A 13151-nucleotide genomic window follows, 5' to 3' on the forward strand; every position below is an offset into this window, starting at 1 on the left:
CTATTGTTTCCCAACTCTCTTTTGCCCTCCCTGACTTTTATGACACCCAATAAATAATTACAACCCCTAGACAGTTGAGAGTATCCAGGGAGTGACATGTTGCATCCAAGGTGATATTATTTCCATGAATAAATTATTTGAAGTGGGGATGGAGACAAGAGGCAGCAAAGCTTTGGGGACATTAGAGTTTCCTTATTTTCAATCTACTAGGTGTGAAGTGCTGGTGGTAGTGGGGGAAGGGACTGGGGACGCGACATATTAGCCTTGTGGAATACAGCTCTGTATTAGACCCACTCTCACATGCACAGATATATAGAACTCTTGATTTTATTGTCTACCCTCTTGGTCAAATTATTTTTGTCAGTACTCAGCCTGGATACTGTCCTTGCCCGAGTCCCAGTACTGAATAGATTTTTCCTTTTGTGCAGCTATATTGTGGGTAGGAAACACTTGATAAATTCTCCAAGAACTCCAGAGGAAAAATGACTTAGGATAAAAATAAAGAGAAAGAGCATAATAAAGAAGACAAATGACAGAGATTCGACCTAAGAATTATGGGTGTTTCTGATGAAGGAACAAGAACAAGTGAAACAGAAGAAGCGATAATTAAAAACATAAGTCTAAAGAACTTTCTTAAACTTGGAAAAACATTGATTACAAATCTCAAAAGAACATGATGTTCTAATAAAAAAATAATCAATTAAAGAGGCTTGCTTTTAAGCACATCCGAGCAATAATTTTTGAAATATGAGGATACAGAAAAAATTTCTTTATGCATTCTGACAGAAGTGTAACAGAACTTTAAACAGGACTTTTTCTATAGTATGCTAGTTTTGGAGTTCCAAGAAGCAAACTCCAAGGTGGGATTAGATGTGGAAAGAATGTCCTGGAGGGAAATGACCGTGAGTGAAGGGCAGGGAGCCAGAGGAGGTGGGGAAGGTGGGGAGAGTCTTCACACTGTGCTGCTGGTCTGACCGCTGTGTAGGAGGGAGGGGAGATAGGACGGCTGGATAGGAAGAGTCTCAGAACGCAGTACAGTATTAAGCAAGTTTCTGGCAGTCCAGTGGGAAGTCTTCCAGCCCAACTTGCCCATCAGCTGAGTCCCTTCCCAGGAGCTTCCCTGACATCCCTGCCACACTCAGGCATTCATTGGCTGGGAGCAGGGCACAGGGTGCATGGACTCAGTATGAACACAGGAGACTCAGAGCAGCAGCTGGGGCTGTCAGTCCATTGCACTCACTCCAGCAGGACATCTGAGAAACATTTCCATGGTCACCATCTGCCATCACCGGAAACCCCAACTCTGAGGACCATAAATGATAAGTATCAACGCGTTTTAAAAGTTTATTAGATACATGCAGTGGAACTTAGTAAAGGACAGCAAAAAAAAAAAAAAAAAAAAGAAAGAAAGAAAGAAAGAAAGAAAAAGAAAGAAAGAAAATTTTTTAAAAAGTGGTTTAGAGACTGCTACCCCAACCACACTCTAGAAAAGAAGGCTACAATTTCAAATTTCAAAAGAAAATATTTGAAAGGAAATTCCTCTCTTCCTAGAAGGCTACTATTCTCTCTTCAGAAAAAACATTTGCAATGTATATATCCAAAAGAGGACTCATATCTAGAAAATACACAAGTCAATAAGAAAAACACAATCAGTAGAAACATGCACAAAATCCTTGAATAAGCACATTACAAATGAGGAAATCCAAAGACCTGATTATGTGAAAAAGCCCTGAGCCTCATTGTAAATCAAGGAAGTGAAAATTAAAACTACAAACACACCAAAATGGCTAAAATTTAAAAGATTGATAATATCGAGTATTGGCAAAGTTAAGGAGCAATGGGAACTCATATATACACAGCTGGTAGGAGTGCAAATTGGTACTGCCAATAGCTTCACATCATCTACTAAAGTTGAAGGTACACACATATCCTAGGGTAATAATTCCATTCCTAGATATATAGTTAACAAAAATGTATGCCAGCAGACATGCACAAACACACACACATATATATGAGATATATACATATACATGTATATGCATACATGTGTATATACATACACACACACACATTTCATAAGTCACACATTAAAAATAACTCAAATATCCATCAGCAATAGGATAGACAAATCGTGGAATATGCACGCAATGCAATACTCTATATTGGTAAAAATAAATTGAATGTTACAAACGTGTTGAGAACAGAAAAAAAAGCCAGACATCATAGAGTACATCTTAAAGTTCTTTTATATAAAGTTCAAACAGAAAAAAATTATATAAGGATTGGGGATGCACATAACGAAACCAAAAGAAGTGAATGTCATAAAACTAGAGGAAAGTAGTCTTTTTGGGGAAGGGAGTTTATCATTGAGAAGGGATTGTAGGGGTTTCTGAGGATTCTAGTAATGTTTTCTTTCTTTTGTCTCTTCTAGTTTTTTATTCTAACATAATATTCATCTTTCAAAACAATTCATGCTTTTTCCTTAGCAGTTCAACTGTTACATTTCCGAAGCAACAGATACAATTACAAACAAATATTTAAGGACTAAAACACCCAGAGAATGACAATAACTTTTAGGCTAATGTCTGCATATTCCTGAATTTTACTAATAGGTCTTGATCAATATTAATTATAAAATCTTAGTTTCATGCTTAGATTTACAGTATGTTTTTTATTGTGGTGAGACATATATACTAGTTATCATTTTAACCATTTGTAAGTGTATAACTCAGGGGCATACATTCACAGTGTTGTGTAACCATTACCACTAGGTATACCTAAAACTTTTTCATCACCCCCCAAAAAAATATTTTACACATTAAACAATAACTCTCCATTTCCCCTCAGCCCAGCCCCTGGTAACCTCGAATCTACTTTCTGTCTCTGTGTATTTGCCTCTTCTAGGTACTTCATATAACCTCATACCATCATATAGTATGTATCCTTCTGTGTCTGGTTTCTTTCATTAAGCATAGTGTTTTTCAAGGTTCATCCATGTTGTATCATATACCAACATTTTAATCCTTTTAATGGCTGAGTAGCATGCCATTGAATGTATAGACCATATTTTGTTTACACATTCATCTGATCATGGACATTTGGGTTGTTTCCACCTTTTGGCTCTTGTGAACAATGTTGCCATGAACATTGGTATACAAATGTCTTGTTTGAGTCTTTGTTTTCAATTCTTATGGATGTATACCCTGAGTGGAATTTGTTTGGTCATATGGTAGTTCGATGTTTAATCTTCTGAGAAACTGTTAAACTATTTTCCATAGAGGCTGCACTGTTTCAGATTCCCACTAGCAGTGCATAAGGGTTCCAATTTCTCCACATCCTCGTTGAAACTTATTTTCCATTTTGTTTGTAGCCATCCTAGTAGGAGTGAAGTAATATCTAATTGTAGATTTGATTTGCATTTCCCTAATGACTAATGATGTTAGGCATTTTTTATGTGCTTATCGACCACTTTTCTATTTTCTTTGGAGAAATGTCTATTCAGGTCATTTGCCCATTTTTGAATTGGGTTGTTTTTTGTTGTTGAATTGTAGAGATTCTTTATATATTCTGGATATTAATCCCTTATCGGGTATATAATTTAAAACTATTCTCATTCTGTAGGTTGTCCTTGTGCTTTCTTAATGGTATCCTTTGATCTACAAAACTACTTAATTTTGATAAAGTCTAATTTATTTTGCTTTTGTTGCCTGTGCTTTCGACATCATATCCATGAAGTTATGGGAAAATCCAATGTCATAACTTTTCTAATGTTTTCATTTACGAGTTTTATATTTTTAGTGCTTAGGGTTAGATCTTTAATCCATTTTAAGTTTATTTTTTGTATATGGTGGAAGGTAGAGTTCCAATTTCATTCTTTTGTACATGGATATCCAGTTTTCCAAGCACCATTTGTTGAAAAGACTGTCTTCTCCCCATTGAATAATTTTGGCACTCTTGTTGAAAATCTATTGACCATATAGGAAGGTTTATTTCTGGGCTGTCTATTTTATTCTATTGATCTATATATAGTCTATCCTTATGCCAGTACCACACTGTTTTAATTACTTTGCTTAGTAGTAATTTTCAAAGTAGAGAAGTGTGTGTCCACCATTTTTTTTTTCATTTTCAAGATTATTTTGGCTCTTGAGGCCATTTGCAATTTCATATGCATTTAAGAACTTTTCTGTGAGAAAGGCTGTTGGAATTTTGATAGAGATTGCATTGAATCTGAATATCACTTAGGGTGGCATCTTAACAACGTTAAGTCTTCCTGTTCATAAACATGGGATGTCTTTCCATTTATTTAGGTCTTCTTTAATTTCTTTTAGCAATATTTTATAGTTTTCAGCATACACATCTTTCACCTTTTTGATTAGAGTTGTTCCTAAGTGTTTAATTTTTTTAGGTGCTATTGTAAATGACATTGTTTTCCTAATTTCCTTTTCAGATTGTTCATTGCTGATATATAGAAACACAACTGATTTTTGTGTGTTGGTATTGTATCCTGCAACTTTGCTGAATTTACTTTTTTAGCTCAAGTATCTTTCTTGTGAATTCTTCGGGATTTTCTTTGTATAGGCTCATGTCTTCTGCAAACAGAAATAGTTTTATCACTTCCTTTCCACTTGTTTGGGTTAATTTTATTTCTTTTTTTCATAGCTCTGTCTAGAACTTTGAGTACAAGGTTGAATAGCAGGAATGAAAGCAAGCATCCTTGTCTTGTTCCTGATCTCAGGGGAGAAAACTTTCATTCTTTACCATGGAATATGGTAAACTACTTAAAAATATTAGCTGTGGGTTTTTATTAAATACTGTTAATCATTTGAGGAATTTTCCCTTTATTCCTAGTTTTCTGAGAGGTTTTATCAATAAAAGAGTGTTGTATTCTGTCAAATGCCTTTGCTGCCTCAATGAGATTATCATATTGGATTGTATCCCTTTGGTCCTATTAATGTGTTGTGTTACATCAACGGATTTTCTTCTGTTGAACCACCTTTTCATGCTTGGGATAAATCCCACTTGGTCATGATAAATAATCCTTTAAATGCTGTTGGATTTTATTTGCTAATATATTTTTTGAAGATTTTGCATCTATATTCATAAAGATATCAGTTTGTAATTTTCTTGTGATGTCTTTATCTGGCTTTGTTTTTAGAGTAATGTTGTTATAAAGTGTTTCCTCCTCTTCAATTTTGTGGAACAATTAAGAAGGATTGGTTTCAATTTTCTTTAAATGTTTGGTAGAATTCACTGATGAAGCCATCTGGCCCAGGGCTTCTGTTTTGGGGAGGTTTTCATTACTTATTCAATCTCTTTACTTGTTACAGGTCTGTTGAGATTTTATATTTCTTCTTGAATTAGTTTAGATAATTTGCATGTTTCAGAGAATTTGTCTACTTCTTTTGTGTTAACTTATTGTTGGTATATGCGGTAATTGTTTATATTATTCTACTATAATTCCTTCTCTCTTTATAAAGTTAATAGTAATGTCCCCACTTTCATTTCTGATTTTAGTTTTTTGCATCTTCTCTCTTTTTTTTCTTTGTCGGTATAGCTAAAGTGTTGTCAATTTTGTTGCTCTTTTCTGAGAACCAACTTTTAGTTTAATTGATTTTCTCTATTGTCCTATTCTCTACTTTATTAATCTCTACTTTAATCTTTATTATTTTCTATGTTTGATTTATGTTGCTCTTCTTTTTCTAATTCCTTAAGGTGTAAAGTTAGGTTATTGATCTGAGATCTTTTGGCTTGAGCAATGTAAGATTTACCAGATGTGAGAGCTCAGGGCCTTCTCAGGTCTTTTCTGAGCATGTGTACAGCCGTAGTCATGTCCATATAGCCCTATGCATGCATATGGCCTTCTAGATTCCCAGGAATATGTTGGATCTTTTCAAAGTCCCCTATAGAAATCTAATTCCTGAGCTTTTCCTTTTATGCTTTATGATGTGCTTAGTATTTGCCTCAAGTGTTTGCTCACATCAGGCAGTTGCAATGTTGAACAATTGCCTATGATTGTTTTCAACCAATGCCCCTGGGGAAAGCCTGTTCACAATGGGTGAAATCTGAAATAGGTCAAATAAAGAGAGCCTTGAAAGTAGAGTCTTCCAGGGAATCACCAGATAATTCAAATAATGACAGTTCTCTGAGAATGAGGCTTTAAAGGGATGGTCTTGGTGTAGAATTAACCCCTGGTCCTTTGCAGAACATAAAAAGAATTTATGAGACTCTACAAGAGTAAGAAAAGATTTATTGAAAGTCGAAAAGAGAGCAAGTTCTGTTTGGAACTGGCAGAAGTTTTGCCAGGGCAGTCTTAAGAGGGAGAGCTGCGGAGTCAGGGGTAAGAGAGAGATACTGGCAAATGGAGTTTAGCCAGGGTAGAGTCCAATGGGGGACAGCGGCACCAATGAGAAGGAGTGCTGGGCTTTTATATTTTTCCATGTAGGATGTAGGGTGCTTGTCAACTTGCAGGGGTGGGGGGCTGCTGTTACAATTGTCTTGTCCTGGGGACTGTCCTGTTCCCATCTATGATGGGTGTTTGTTAGTGTGCAGGGATTGCTGTTGTGATTGGGGACTGTTCTGTTCCTACCTATGATGGATGTAAGGTGTTTGTCAGCCTGCAGGTGCAGTGCTAGCCAGAGGATTCAGAGCCAAGTGGTTAATGTTTAAGCTCGCCCCTGCCAGCTTACAACCTGCTCCTGTTAACTCTTTGCCTGTCCCATCCTGCCAGTTAACAAGTCCACTCCTGTTAATTCATTTCTTGTCTCATCAGGGCCTTTAACATTTTTACACTCCTTTCAGTGGCTGGCAGGCTGCTGGTTTTCACCATAATAGCCTGCTGTTAATTTTTAAGGCTACTGCAGAGCTGAGGAGAGGGCAATACGAATAAAGCAAGTTAAAATACCTAAAGCTGTGTTTTTTTTACTGAGATTTGGCCGATTTTCTTGAATAAACACTCCCTGGATCACTGCAAGCTTTTGGTTACTTTCCAAAGTTCTGAAATAGTTAATTTGACAATTTTCCCAGTGTTAACATTGCTTTCATGGAAAACAGGATTTGCACTGGTCCTTACTCTGCCTTACCTCTGGATATCTGGTTTTTGACTCTTGATTGATTTATGATGTGCTCATTGGTCTGATGACCCCCTGGAGACCCCCTAGGGTTAGTTTCTTTACTTGATGATTTGCAACTGGATTTATGGGTCTAATAAACTTGACTTGATTATTTAAAAGGCCTAAACAAGATTCCTGTCACAGACCTTAATGGTTCAAGCTGATGATACAACACGGTCTATTTATGCAAATAATGGCCCTTGGGAAGCTAGCACATGGGATGTCTCTCTGACCTCAAATACTTGCCTGTATTCTCTTTCTCTTGTTGGCACCATATCCTTTGCCTTTAAATAAAAGCCGATGTGAAGATGCTCTATGGCATAGTCTGGTGAATCCTTTCAAATAGCCAAACTAGGAAAATCTTTGCAATGGTATATCCATACAATATAATAGTATGCAGCTGTAGAAAACAATGTGAGAGATATCCATGGACTCTTATGGAAAGATATTCAAGACATATTGTTAAATTAAAACGCAAGTTGCAGAACTGCATTTTAGCATACTATTTTTTTATGTAAGAAAAGAAATATGAGTATATAATTGTATTTTCTTGATTTGCATAAGTAAACACTGAAAGGATAAACACAAAAATATTAAAAATTACTCACTATGAAAGTGGTGGAAGCAAGATATCTCAACATATAAATGTTCATGTCGTTTTGATTTTTTAACCTTATGAATCTATTACTCATTAAAAACTTAAAATTTTAAAGTAAATGAAGAAAAACAGAAAAGAAAAATTGTCATGTGATGCAAGGGGGATGCTAAAGTATTACAGAGGTTCATAATAAGTAACAAGAAATAAGGATGGAAAAATAAAACACATGCTGAAGCATAAACAACAAAAAATAAATTGCAATACAAGATACAAGGTGAAGTTTCATTTGGGTAGCATATGAAAAGCTTGGATTATTGCTTTAGGTGAGGATTTCTGAACAGCATCACTGCTGACATTTGGGACAGGATATTTCTTTGTGGTAGGGAGCTGTCCTGTGCACTGCAGGATGTTTGGGGGTATCCCTGGCCTCTACCCACTAGATGCCATTAGCAAACCCCCCCAAGTTATGACAACCAAAAATGTCTCCAAACATTTCCAAATGTCCCAGGGAGGGGGACACCAAAAGCTCCCCCCAGTTGAGAATCACTGCATAGTAAATAGAATTTTAGAGCATCTCATTAAAAAAAGATTTAAAAAATCTTTTTAGTTAGTGTTTTTCTAGCAACTAATCTATGTCTCAGAACTACTCTTTCATTGAGATGGATTTCATATAATAGTATTTTCAAATATTTCATGTAATAGTATTTTTCAGTATTTCAATGACATAAGCATGACCCAGCCAGTATATTATTTTGCAACTTCTTTTGCGTGACATTAATGGTTTATCCAAAATATTTTCCCTTTTGATAAGATATTTAAATTGCTGAATCATTTGGTGAGATTTTATTACTTTGAAACTTTTTGCGTGATAGCCAATCTCTATTTCTTTCATGACATTAGAAAAATTGAATTAAGTATTCGTGTCCACATACTCACTTAATCACATTTCAGTAGCGCTTCTTATTTAAAATTGAGGGGAGGGACACCTCTAACATGAATTTGAAATCATTCTGTTACTGGCTCCTTTTCTTTTTTCTTTTTTAATCTTTCCTTGGGAGTCTGGAATCCTTCAAGAAATTGTCCAGGGGGCGGTAAGGACAATAATTAAGTAACACTCCATCTGTGACAATCCCCATCTGCCAATGACCTAAACTCAGAGGATCCTGCTAGCTTAGTAGCTCACAATTCTGGCAGCCTGACTTGGGCTAGGTTTTGCAGAGAGGAATAGAGGGAGCGTCTCCTCCCATGGCTCTACCCAGGATCTTCTGGGAGTTATCCATGTGGTCATAATTATTTTTAAATACGATTGTTTCGTTTCTGAAGAAAGCAAACCAAACTTGGAATCGGGAGGCTGGTCCACAGATTACAGCACAACCATCGGTTTGAGCTTGGTGTCAAGTCTCCATCCTCTTCCCCAGCTCGTTCCAGAGGTTCTTGTTGTTGTTAATGTGATTAGTTGTATTTCGAGGAGCGGGGGAGAATCACCTGGGTTTACCTTGTCTGTGAACTCAGGTGAAAGGGTTTCCTCATTGGGAGATACAGTTCAAAGTAGGAAAGTGAAGACCATTTTATGACTGTGACGGAAAGATTCTCTTCGTTCTGAAAAAACTGAGAGTCTAACGACGGGATATGCTCAAATAAATCTGGAGGCAGCAACAGGACCTTGAACCACCCTCTCCTCCCTCTTCCGCAGCGCCTCCTGGGTACTTGCAAGCATTCCCAATTCACCCGAGAGCGCGTGCAAACTCGGAACTCGGCTCACAAGCCAAACTCTGCCAGGAGCATCGCTCAACAGCAAACCGATGCCCGCATGCCAAGGGCCTCACTGACTAGGCCCCACATGGGAGACGAGTTCCAGCCCCGCGGTTTCCGAGTGGAAAGGCTGGCCGCCGGACTGTCTTTTTCTCTGCTTATAAATTGTAGGCGGTTTTTTGAGAGCGGGATTCCCCTTTCCCCGGCCCAGAGCCGGCTCCAGGACAGGACACCCAGTCCCGGGCAGTTGCGGAGCGGCATCCCGTCCCGCCCCGCCCCGCCCCTAGGTAAAGCGGCCGTCCCCACTCCTTCACTGCGAAGACGCGGACGTCACGCCCCCTGGCGTTTTGTCGCCCCCTCCTCCAGCCCTCCTTCTCCAGCTCCGAAAAGGCTGCGGGACGCGGGACCTTATTTTCTTCAGCGCACTCGCTACCTGTGCCGCGTTGAGTCCCCAGCTTATCCAGGTGAATTTCACGCCAAAGATTTGGCTCCGGAAGTTAGTTCTGAGCGCACGGTTGTAACTCGCAGGGTCATTTCAGAGCGCGCCCCGAAACTCCAGGTTCTTAAGCCTCCGCCGCCCCCCCCCCCCCAGCGCACGCATACCCGGTGGTGTCCGGCAGGTGTGCTGCCCGCAGCTCCCCGCTGCATTCAAGGAGCTGAGAGTGCTCCGTACCTGTCTCTTTTCCGACACCTGAACTGCACCGGGACTTAGCCAACAAATCCCACGAATCCATATATCCCTGTCGGAGGTTTCCAAATTCGAGTTTGTTCCGACGGTCCCCTCCCCGCGCCGACTCTAGAAACCTCTTCTGTGAGGTCTTTCCCTTCCGACCCGACGGGGCGCGCGCTGGGGTGCGCCGAGCCCGCCTCTTCCCCGGCTCTGGCGGGCGGGGTGGGTAGGCAGGGACCTGGATCTGATTAGGTGGGAGGGGGAAGCCGTGGTCCCAAACCTCTTCTCTTGTCTCCCAGCGCCTCCGGGAGGAAGAGGGTAGGCACAAGAGAGGTGGGTCCCGTCCCTAAGCACCCCGCCCGGGCATCTGAGCCACTGCCGCCGTATCCGGGCTCTCACCTCGTTCTTGTCCGGAGTCCCCGCCATGGGGCCGCCTTCCAGCTCTGGATTCTACATGAGCCGCGCAGTAGCCCTGCTGCTGGCGGGGCTGGCTGCTGCGCTCTTGCTGGCGCTGACGGTGCTCGCTGCCCTGTACGGCCACTGCGCGCGCGTCGCGCCGTCGGAGCTTCAGGACTGCGGCGTCCCCGACGCCGCACCTTCCCCGCCGGGGGAGCAGGACCAGTCGCCGCCGACCCGGAAGCCCGATCCTGCTCTCGAGCCGACGGTGGCGGCCACCCCAGACAGCTGGCGACCCCCGGGGCCCTGGGACCAGCTGCGCCTGCCGCCTTGGCTCGTGCCGCTGCACTACGAGCTGGAGCTGTGGCCCCGGCTGCGGCCAGATGAGCTCTCGCCTCCCGCGTTGCGCTTCACTGGCCGCGTGAACATCACCGTGCGCTGCACTGTGGCCACCGCGCGGCTGCTGCTGCACAGCTTCCTCCTGAACTGTGACAGCGCGGAAGTGCGGGGTCCTCTGTCCCCCGACACCGGAGACGCCACCGTGGGCCGCGTGCCGGTGGACGACATGTGGTTCGCGTTGGATATGCAGTACATGGTGCTGGAGCTCCGCGAGGCCCTGCAGCCCGGCAGCCTCTATGAGCTGCAGCTCAACTTCTCGGGCCCGTTGTACCAGGACACCAGGGAGGGACTGTTCCTCAACGTCTACACGGACCAGGGTGAGCGCAGGTAAGGGCGGGCCGGGCCGGGCCTCCTCGACCCCCGCCATCAGTCCAGCTGTCTACCTGCCTTCAGGTGAGGGTCTCCTTCCCTTCCCCCCAAGCCCTCCATCCTACCCATCGCGACATTTTCTTTTAGAGCCAGAGGCAGAGTGCCTCCTTTCTCCCCTTCCCTCCAGCGAGCCTGCTTGGAATAAAGGCTTTGACACCGTGGTCCTTCCTCAGGCCAATTTTCATTCCCATCCCTGCCCGTCCAGGTTTGTTTTTTTCTTTCTCTCTCTCCTTGCCCCCTTTAAGGTCGCCGCCACCCCAGAAGTTAATCGTCCTCTTCAGAAAGTCCTATTATTCCTATAACCCGCAATTTTTTCATCGCAGTGAACAAATTCCTTGCTACTCAAATTGGTCGCGGACCTGCTATAGCTGTGATAACCTGGGAGCTTGTTCAAAAGGCAGACACGTGGGCCCCACCCTCGATAGAGGGGATTAGAATTTACATTTTAACAAGATACTCGGGTGATTTCCGGGCGTTAAAATTGGAGAAAAGCGGGGCTATAGCATCCTTGCCCTCCCTGACGATCCCTCCTGGGCGTCCCTCCACGCTCAGTTCTCTGTTCTGCCTCTTTTCCACAGCTCTTTGAACATCTCTGCTAAGTGTTGGAGGCGCTTTCCAGATTCCTCAGCTGAAAAAAGTGAACTAAAAGCGATGCCAGAGCTCCCCTCTGAGTTTGCAAGCTCACTCAGTGTACTTATATGATCTTCTAACTCGTTTGAGATAATGTCTCTCACTAGGAATGTTTTCAATTCGAGAATTGCCCTTTGCCAGCTCTGCGACCATATCACTAGACCTCCAGCCAGGATGGGAGGGAACGGTTTAGAAGGAAGATACCAAAAAGGTCTTTTTTTCAAACTGGCGGTCTCCTTCACTCACGCACTGGCAGAGCATTTGTGGTTTATACAACTGCATGTACTTTACCCTTTATTATTAGAGAAAATGTTCTCAGATGTTCTCCGAGGGAAAGAAACCCACTAAATTACCCCGTAAATCGTCCCCTGAGCTATTTTCAAAACTTCGGGATTTGAGAAAAAAAAAAAAGTTTAATAAGCTGCCTTAGTGGATGTGGAATCTGTAAGTTTTGTTTTAAGGACAGTATGCCTCAAAAATCCATCAATGCTTGAAAAATCGTTTTGAAAATTTTCATAGTAGGATGACGTGTAACTAGACTTATGAGCACTGGAAACCTTTTGAAATTACTGTGTGTAGTTCAGGGTGCAAGATTTTTCAGAGAGAAAAAATGGTCACTCTCTGCACACATGTCTGGTATTGTTTCCTGCTGTCAGGAAGTAAATCTTCATCTATTCACCCATCTCTTTCTTCTTCCTTAATGGGAAGTCTTGATGGGGCCCAGACAATCCGCTCTAGCAAACATGGGAATGGAAAGTCCCTTTTTCAATCGTGCTGCCAATTCTAGGTGTAACTAGAAACCATATTTTGAGAAAATTAAAATTCAAACAAGCAGAAATCTTAATAAAGTTTTACAGATGTTCATAGACCAATTCCAGAATTGTGACATCTCAGAGGAGCTGTTGCTTCAAAGTTGTTCTTCAGGGTCTGTGCTCCTGAAGCCACAAGGAAAAGAAACCTGCAGTTGAGCTTGAAGCCAAGATCACAAAGACACTGGACAAAATGATGATGGGTGGTGAGGCAGCTTTTGGAAGCCCAGTGAGGCCTCGGTTTGAGCCTGAGCGGTGTGACCTGAGCCAGTTTCTTTACCTCTGAGTTTGTTGCCTCATTCGTGGAATAGACATAATAAGTGTCAACCTTTAGAGTGTTGTGAGAATTAAATAAGAAAGGGGGGACAGTGACTGGCTCACAACCTGTGCAGTAGTAGCTGCTATTATTCGTTCCAGGT

General features: G+C 41.8%; 1 protein-coding gene across 4 annotated transcripts in view; it reads left to right on the forward strand.

Annotated features, from left to right (window-relative positions):
* Positions 1-10222: 10222 nt before the first annotated feature.
* LVRN (laeverin) overlaps positions 10223-13151 on the forward strand; it is a 55295-nt gene continuing 52366 nt past the window's right edge. For 3 of the 4 annotated variants that reach the window (XM_019727837.3, XM_088796674.1, XM_088796675.1), the window contains exon 1: positions 10223-11251. In XM_019727837.3, the coding sequence (XP_019583396.3) occupies positions 10554-11251 (698 nt within the window). In that variant the 5' untranslated portion in view covers positions 10223-10553. The remainder of the gene's footprint in view (positions 11252-13151) is intronic. The other variant, XM_019727838.3, reaches the window with a different exon arrangement.

The sequence above is a fragment of the Rhinolophus sinicus genome, chromosome 3 (assembly GCF_057876585.1).
Source record: "Rhinolophus sinicus isolate RSI-liver-muscle chromosome 3, RSI-T2T, whole genome shotgun sequence".
Taxonomy (NCBI): Eukaryota; Metazoa; Chordata; class Mammalia; order Chiroptera; family Rhinolophidae; genus Rhinolophus; species Rhinolophus sinicus.